Source organism: Camellia sinensis, chromosome 12, assembly GCF_055761805.1.
Source record: "Camellia sinensis isolate YWXY chromosome 12, ASM5576180v1, whole genome shotgun sequence".
Classification (NCBI taxonomy): Eukaryota; Viridiplantae; Streptophyta; class Magnoliopsida; order Ericales; family Theaceae; genus Camellia; species Camellia sinensis.
The window spans coordinates 104891339-104900498 of record NC_138972.1 but is presented as its reverse complement, the minus strand read 5'-3'; the positions used below and the strand labels follow the sequence as shown (position 1 = coordinate 104900498).

Sequence of the window (9160 nt, the reverse complement as noted above, 5' to 3'; positions counted from 1 at the left end):
TATTATTGCCCAAGCAAAAGCCCCTATGGACTGTCAAAAGTAATTAAAATTTGAATGTGTGAATAGAAATATGTCCTTTCATTTATCATATTTTCAAAAACTCAATGTCACAAATACCAACATATGTTCTCCTCTTTGAAAGCTGATGCACGTATCACAATTGGTTTGGCTGATTTAGGTTATGTTTATGTTAACATAGGTATTCATCCACATGATCTATTTGTTTTGTTCCTCTTCACAACTTGGTTCTGTTTCATACAAAATAATTGTTTTTTCAAATCAGATGATTGCTGCTCGGCTGAAGAACGAAATTCAGAGGTCAATTTAAATCCTACTACATTTATGCCATGTTTTCCATCTAGTTTAATTGGTAAAGTCTTTTGGTGGTGGTACTGGAGACTTGGGATTGGAATTGTCAGTCCCACTTTAATAGCTACCCTCTCATTGTGTCCATCACCATTGGACTAAAAAAAGAATTGAACAATATACCTTGCAGTCTATTAGGAAAATATTGTTTCTTTCTTTAAAACATAGTAATGTTTACTTTGGATCTAAAGGCCACTTTTGACATAAATATATTGATTGTTAAGCTCAAAAATAGTAGAAACTGAACTTTAAAGCCAGGTATGCAATAAATTTATTTTCATTGTAAATTGGTCTTGCAGGGTCAACTAGTCCCCGAATCAGAAAATTTTCCATTGGGAATGGAATCTCTGGCTGACTATGTACATGATAAAGGCCTCAAGCTTGGAATTTATTCTGATGCTGGGTAAAATTAATTCCTAATATTGTGTTGAAGGATTATAAATTAGATCACAATTAAATTATTATCTAGTTTTTATTTCTGAAGTGTTCTATACTGCTGTCACAATCTGATTTCTCTCTTCTGACTTATTCAACTCGATTTATGGGATGTATACATGTCGAGTTCAACCTGGATCAATCTACCATGAAAATGATGATGTAGAGCTTTTTGCCTCTTGGGTTAGTTTGTGAGATATCTTATCAAATATAAGAAGAAGAAAAAGTCAAGTGTTTTCCTTAGCACCTGTGGATTAAGGATGCCTTATAATTAAATGTCATGGGTTTGGAATGGTCAAGGGTTTGGAAATTGGATTGAGGATTTGAGCATAGATAGTGGTCAGAATGATTGAGCTTTGATGCCGTTTTGAATTGGAAATTTAAGGAGATAAGTTGCTGGATTTTCTGGGCTGTAGGGTGAATCTGGAATTTTCTGGACAACAGAGAAATCTTAGAGTTAGAATATAAAGGTTAGGGTTTGGATCAAGGTCTAAGGGTTTTACGGACTCAGTTAAGGTGACTGAAAAGATAGATGTGGTTGTTATTTATGCAGAGGCTTTCTGGAATTTAAATATATAAGAAGAACCTTTGAATCTCATTGAGATTTTCTAGGAATCTCATCTAGAAGGATTCAATGAAGTCTCACCACCACTAAAAATGTAAGAGAAATTTCCAGAAATTTCTTTATCTAAACTTGTATCGTTGTCTCTGCAAGCTAACTTTATATAGAAGTATAAGACTATCTTGCTAGACTAAGAATTTCCAGAAATTCCAACAAGTATTTCAAAGACAAACAAGAACTTGAAGGTATTCCAAATAAGGGAAGGGCGCAATAATTCTCATAAACAACCACCTAAATAGTTCGGTCTCTAAATTAAAAAGAAAGTTACCAAATTACCTCCAAATCTGAAAAAAAAAATAACAATAATAATAAATAAAAAAATACCAAGATAAATGTGCCTTAAAATTAATCAGGAATTCATGAATTTAGATGAAATTTCTGCCACTTTACCACATTATCTATCCATGAGCTTCATTAATTGATATTTTGTGATGTGTTATTCAGGGTGTGGATTTTTTGAAGTATGACAACTGTTACAATCTAGGAATCAAACCACAGGTGCGGACATACATGACTATACTCACCTCTCTTAGACGGGTGCGGACTTCTTCCTTCTTGAGATATGATATACCTACATTCGCAAACTAAAAGTTAAAACCAGAGAGAGCATAAAAATAAGAATGTCAAGATGCTGATTTTCCAGTCCACGTTTTTAATAGCTATATTTAACAACAAACATTTAAAAAAAAAAATCAGTTATCTATTAGAAGAAATATAGATGTCCTCATTAATAACCCATACAATATACTTCAATGGCAACAAGACAAGTGTCCTGACAAACCCACACAAATTTCAAATCGGATACAAAGTAGAAAATTGATGCAAACACAATGATAAAGAAGAAAACAGATAATTTACATGGTTTGGCTTAGGCTGTCAACTCTTACAAAATTGATGCAACTCTTATTCACACACAGAATTCTATAACAAGAAAGACAAGCGGTATCTACAATGCATAAGAGATCAACATAGCACTATCAACATGGAGAAAATGAAGCCAAATCATTGAAAATGCATGCTCAACTCATTCACACATGAGACAGAGAAGAATTATAAAGACGAGTGGAATATAAGATCTCTAAACAGGGTTACTGCAAATAGGAATCTGTGTGATTCATAAGATAGTAACACTTTTTTCAGCAGCTGCTAAATGGTTGAGTTTAAACAGAGTTTAATTTCAGATTTTCATTCAAATGCCTATTTAAGAGTTCCTATGGCTAAAATTGTTGCTTAAGTAAATAGACATTAGAAACTAGTTTTTCCTCAAAGCAAGACAAAAATCCAAAAAAGAAAGAAAAAAAATTTGCAAAACATGGGTTGCCATACATATATGAAACTAAGAAATTTGAAATTTATATTCAAAATCAAATAATGTTTCAAAGATTAACATGAGAATAAATAAATTAAAATCAAACTAGTTCAACTGAACAACTAAACATCCTCATCTAAATCATCTTCATCAATCAGTTGATTATCAAGTGGAAGTGGTATATTGATTGTCGTTCCATCTGCATCATTTCTAGCCCAATTGAGGTTTTCATTCGCATCCACATGAGTGTCTTCAACTATCACATTATACGGCTCGTTATCATAGTAAGTGTCAACATCATCATCACACAATTCACTAGTACCAACATCAAACACATCTCTCGCTTTTGTTTTAACAACAACCAACCAATTTTCATGCCTTACATCTCCCACATAATAAACTTGTGAAGCTTGAGATGACAAGACAAATGGTTCATCATTTAACCGTTCTCCAGTATGTATCAAATGCGAAAAATTCACAAGGTTAAAACCATATTCATCTATCTTGTAGCCTCTGCCTGTGTTCACATCAGCCCAATTGCATTTGAATAGTACATATTTCAACTTGTCAAAATAATTCAGCTCAATGATATCTAATAAAACACCATAATACATGGTGCCTCCTTCAGTGGCGACACAAACCCCACTATTCTGAGTTTTTTTGGCCTCCTCATAATTTTTAATTCGGAACTTAAAACCATTAACAACATAACGTTTGAATCGTCTAGCTAGAGTGTTTGGGCCTTGAGCAAGCCACTTGATTTCATCAGTAAGTTGTTGCTTCCTTGTGTCATCCATAGCTACAACCTGATATATTATAGGATCCATTAAAATGATTACATTAATCCCTACACTAAAAGTTGTATATGATAATAGTATTATTTAATAGCTACATACTTACATATGATCGAAACCATTCACAAAAATTTTCCATATGCATCTTATTAAGAACTTCATCAGTTAGACGACGCGGACGACTTTGTCTCTTTATATGCTCCTTGTGTTCTCTGTATATACAAACCTAACTTGTGTTACTATTGGAAGTATTAAAATGGGAAACTCAAACTTATCTATATAGCATAACTCATAAATATTGCTTACATCCGAAATGGTTGAATTTCATCATTGTTAAATAACACATAACGATGTGCTTGTATCCATGACTTTTGATCAAGTTCAATATTCATTATTGCCCCTGTAGAATCTTCAACATTTCTTAAGGGTCGATTGAATATGGTTTCAACAGATTCCAAATACCGTGAACAAAATATTAAGCACTCTTCAGCTATGTATCCTTCTGCAATAGAGCCCTCTGGATGGGTTTTGTTACGAACATAAGATTTTAGTCGTTGGAGATACCTACATGAAAAACCTTTTAATTATAGATCGATTAATTTGGATGTCAATGTGATATAAGTTAAAAACAAAATTAATACAAGTCGTCATGCCTAACCTCTCAATAGGATACATCCATCTATAGTGAACTGGGCCAGCAATTTTAGCTTCAATGGCCAAATGGACGACTAAATGCACCATTACAGTAAAAAATGAGGGAGGGAAGATTATCTCCAAATTGCATAAAGTCACTACAATTCGAGATGCAAGTCGATCAAGCTCTTCCACTTGCAATACTTTGGAACACAGTTCTCTAAAGAAACAAGATAACTCAATTAGAGGTGAAGCAACTTTTTTTGGTAATGCACCTCGTAATGCGATAGGAAGAAGTTGTTGCATCAAAATGTGACCATCATGACTCTTCAAACCTATAATCTTACGTTGTCTAAGTTGGATGCAACGTGAAATATTTGAAGCATAACCATCTGGGACTTTTACCCCTTTCAAAACTTTCAAGAAGTCATCTTTCTCTTTTAAAATCATTGAGAAACAAGCTGGAGGCAAATATGTCTTATTGGAACTGATCTTTTGTGGGTGAAGTTCGCGTCTTATACCCATCTCTTGTAAGTCAAGACGTGCCTTCAAGTTATCCTTTGTCTTCCCATCCAAATTCAACAATGTTCCATATACATTATCAATCACATTTTTCTCTATATGCATCACATCAAGATTGTGACGCAATTTTTGATTTGCCCAATACGGCAATGTAAAAAATATACTTCTTTTCTTCCATGGTTGTATCTCATCATCATTCGCTTGTTTCTTTCTTTTTTTGTTTTTTTCATTTGCCTTTGTCTTCCCAAATTTGTAATCAAGGTCTTCTGTTTGCATCATGATCTCAAAGCCAGATAGCATATTGGGAGCTGGTTCTGTTTCTTGTTTGCCATCAAATGATGCTCTGTCTTTACGAAATCTATGATCTTTATCCAAGAAACGCCTATGGCCCATAAAACAATATTTTCCTCCATGTTTTAACCATCGCGAATGAGTCTCATAATTACAAGAAGGACATGCAAGAGCACCCTTGGTATTCCAACCAGACAAATCACCATATGCGGGAAAGTCATTTATAGTCCACATTAGAGCTGCACGCATTTGAAAGTTCTCTTTGGAAGAAATATCGTAAGTTTGTACTCCAACATCCCATAATTCCTTCAATTCTTCAACTAAAGGCTGCATATACACATCAATGTCATTCGAAGGGGAGCTTGGACCAGGAATAAGTAATGATAGGATGAAAGAAGATCTTTTCATGCACATCCATGGAGGCAAATTATATGGGACCAATATGACCGGCCATATACTATAACTAGTACTCATATTCCCGTAAGGGTTAAATCCATCAGATGCCAACCCCAACCTCACATTGCGGGAATCAAAGGAAAAATCTACATATTGAGAGTCGAATGTTTTCCAAGCTATGGAATCGGCAGGGTGCCTCATTATGCCATCATTTGTACGACCTTCAGCATGCCATTTCATAGAAGCAGCAGTTTTTGAAGACATGAACAATCTCTGCAATCGAGGCTTCAAGGGAAACCACCGTAAAACTTTTGCAGCCTTTTTCTTTCTCTTTTTAGATGAAGTACTCATATTATGCTCCAAATCATTCTCATTTGTTGCCCACCTTGAAGCACCACAATGACACACTTCATCATTTGCATGTTCCTTCCAAAATAACATACAATCATTAGGACAAGCGTGAATCTTTTCATAACCGAGACCCAAATCTTTAATAATCTTCTTGGCATCATAAGAGTCTTTCGGCAAATTTGCATCTGAAGGAAGCATATCTTTCAAAATTTGAAGCAACATTGTGAATGAGTGGTTGCTCCATCCATTAAGACATTTCAAGTGATACAGATGCACAATCGCTGACAACTTGCTAAAATTCTTGCACCCTTCATACAAATGCTTCTCAGCATCTTCGAGTAAGTCGTAAAATTTTTGTGCATCTTCATTAGGATCTTCTTGAGCTCGTTGCACGCTTGGACCTTGATCAGATGGTTCTGGTAAATTACTTTCTTTTGCATATTCATCCATAGTTCGAGTGTGCATGGGAAACACGTCCCGTAACATGTCACGTATATCACCATACTCAGGTCGTATTTCTTCAACATGGCTTTGACTAGTTCTACTAGAAGTCGTTGCAGACATAATTTCCCCGTGATGATACCAACAATTATAACCTGGACTAATTCCATAGGATACCAAGTGATCATGTACAACTTCTACAGTCAACATGTATGAATTCACACATTTCATACATGGACATGGAATTGTTCCATCATTAGATACATTGCGAGAAGCAAACTCCAAAAATTCTTTAATCCCTTGCACATAATCTCTTGACAATCTACTCTTCTTCATCCAACTCTTATCCATTGATTGATAATTAACTAAATTGAAGTACCATGAAACAAAATAAAAAGTCAAATATATTATATAAAAAGTTATCTATACTAACATAAAAAACACTACACAACTTAGGGTAGGTGCACATAGTAGAATTATTTTTATATGACTTTCTTTATATATCTTTTCCTAAAATTGAACTATTTTATATTTATACGTTTCATTTTATTTTTATTGTTTTCTTGGATTTCATTTTCACAATTTATGTAACATTTTAATTTTTATGAGTTATGATTTTTTCCTATGCCGACCCCATTTCATAGGACTTAGGACTTAGTTTGGGTATTTGCTTTATGGTTGCTAAACTAATTAAAAGGGTGGAATATTTCAAAGTTTTTATGTTGATGATAAATCTTCTTTAATGGTCTTTGTATTCAACAAACAAAAGGGCATACATGAATGTTGAATTTCCTTAAATCACATTATTAGGCGAGCAAAACATTACAAGTATACTATGCATTAAATTCATGGACAACAATTTTCTCGAAAAAAAAAAAAAAAAAAAGCAATGAAGGAATGCATTAGTCAAAGAAGCATGAGGTTCAGTTGTGAACCTAAAGACAATACTATGATTGGCTAATTCAGAACCATTGAAACAAGCTAATTAGATAAGGGAATATGCTCAAATTTTATTTTGGTCTTGCAGGTATGCAATAATTTTATTTTGGTTGGCTTATTTTGGAAGCATAGGACCGACTGGGTTTTTATAGCTTCTTGATAATTACCAAAACTTATGGGAACATGTAATACGTGACTGTTGATTAATAATAACTAAACTTTATGTTAGCATCCAGCTGACCACTTTATGAGGAAAAATTACCTGCATGATCCTTTTCCTTATATTTACCCCCTTCCAGTGTAACTTTTGTGAGATTGGGTGATATGGTAGATGAGCAAATGGATTTATGATTGGGGTTGATCACACTTTTTATTTTTCTTACTTCCCTCCCCCCCCCCTTTTCACTCCTACAATAGCATTTCCATTTTTCTGATTTGTCTTCTTTCTTTCTTTTTTTAAATATATATTTTATTTTTAAATGTATTATTCTAGATACAGAATCTGCTAAAGCAACTAGAAGGAAGCTAAAAGAAACCATTTCCTCAGTTCTGTTTGACATGAATGTCCCTACTATTTGTGCTATCAATCAGGTAGAGTATTTGTGTATTTTATTTTCCGCATATTTTGATGGTTTTTATAAGGTAGAAAAGAAAAGAGGTCATCAAACTTGGATTCCTTAGTTTATTTCTGCATAGAATGACCAATAAAACTGTTTTGTTGTTGTTCTCTCTTACCCCCTAATGCAATTATTGTAATACATGTGTAGGCAACTTTAGCTTTGTATGCAACAAGACGAACTTCAGGAATTGTTGTTAACATTGGTTTCCACCAGACCTCTGTTGTTCCAAGTAAAGCTATAGGATCTCATTTTAATTTCAAAATTAATATTTGAGCAACTTCCCGCAGTTGTACAGTGCAAGTGGACCTAAGCTTTACGAAACTTTCTAAATGCAATTGATTACTTATAGTTGCACAGAATGCTTATACTTTCCCTTCACTGCTGTCATTATTACATCAATTTTACAAATCATGCATTTTCTACCCGTTGCTTTAATTTTTTTCAGCAATCTCATTAATTTCTTTCTTTCTGTTCTTTTTTTGTTTATGCATAAAAAATGGCTAGGTGTTCACTACTGTTTTCTTATTCTCTATTACATGATTTCTGTTAAGTTTCTCTTTTCCTAATTGTGCATGGTCACCTGCGACTCAATTTTCTAAGTTTTGGATTCTATTCTGCAGTTTTACATGGTCAAGTCATGTGCAAGGTGGGTGTTAAAATTGTGGGAATGGGAGCATTGAAGCTTACAGGATTCCTTAGGGAACAAATGCAGTAGAAAAATATACATTTTGAGTCACTGTACACTGTGCGCACATTAAAAGAGGTATTGACAGTGCCCTTTGCTCTATGGACTCTGATATTTGTCTTTCCTCTCATTAATGAGGAAAAGTTTGGCCAAAAGTGTGGCTGGCTTGTCAGCATGTAGAGTAAATGTGACATTCACCAATTGATTGTTCTAGTCAGCTGGATGGCTCTAGAAGTCATGAATTCCACCCTAGAATCCAAGAAGAAATAGCAGTAAGTGATATTGGAAACATAGGGTTTTGTTCTATACTTGGGATTTCGTATGTGTAGACATCCGTAAGCTTCCCTCCTCCGGATGTTTTCTCCTGTAGCTCTTCAAACAGGCAGGGATATGGTATGGTTTTACAATCGAAATGTATTGCCCTTGCCCAACTGAAAGTTAAGAAAAGGGATGCCTACAACTCTATGAGTTCTAGGAGCCTCAAGTCTATGCAAGACACCCATATGGTTAGCTCTCTTTCTAGGGACAACCTTTTTTATTGTCTAATTGATGAAAGCCGATTGATAATTCAAAGCCCCGGTCTCTATTAGATATTGCATTTATAGCTAATGCTAATCCATGAAAATCTCACTTCTTAGTGCTTTTGGGTATATTCAATTACTGATTTTAGCTTTTATAAACTTTTTTGGATGATATAATTAGTTCATTTTGTCCCCCAATAGCCAGTTTGACAGCTCATAAGACCACAAAAACCTT

The 9160-nt window shown here is 34.3% G+C and overlaps 1 protein-coding gene across 1 annotated transcript; it reads right to left on the bottom strand.

Annotated features, from left to right (window-relative positions):
* Positions 1-2854: 2854 nt before the first annotated feature.
* Positions 2855-6511, bottom strand: LOC114319839 (uncharacterized). Its single transcript, XM_082897135.1, has 4 exons — positions 4185-6511; positions 3833-4090; positions 3633-3738; positions 2855-3538 (listed from the first exon to the last, which is right to left on the bottom strand). The coding sequence occupies exons 1-4, from the start codon at positions 6509-6511 to the stop codon at positions 2855-2857; spliced, it is 3375 nt and encodes a 1124-aa protein (XP_082753261.1).
* Between the last annotated feature and the right edge of the window lie 2649 nt (positions 6512-9160).

Excerpts from the sequence above, each read along its gene's own strand:
- LOC114319839 (XM_082897135.1), bottom strand. The coding sequence starts at position 6,511 with ATGGATAAGAGTTGGATGAAGAAGAGTAGATTGTCAAGAGATTATGTG. Across the intron at positions 4,091-4,184 it reads TGGATGTATCCTATTGAGAG|GTATCTCCAACGACTAAAAT; the intron begins GTTAGGCATGAC and ends TTTTTCATGTAG. Across the intron at positions 3,539-3,632 it reads GTGAATGGTTTCGATCATAT|GTTGTAGCTATGGATGACAC; the intron begins GTAAGTATGTAG and ends ATAATATATCAG.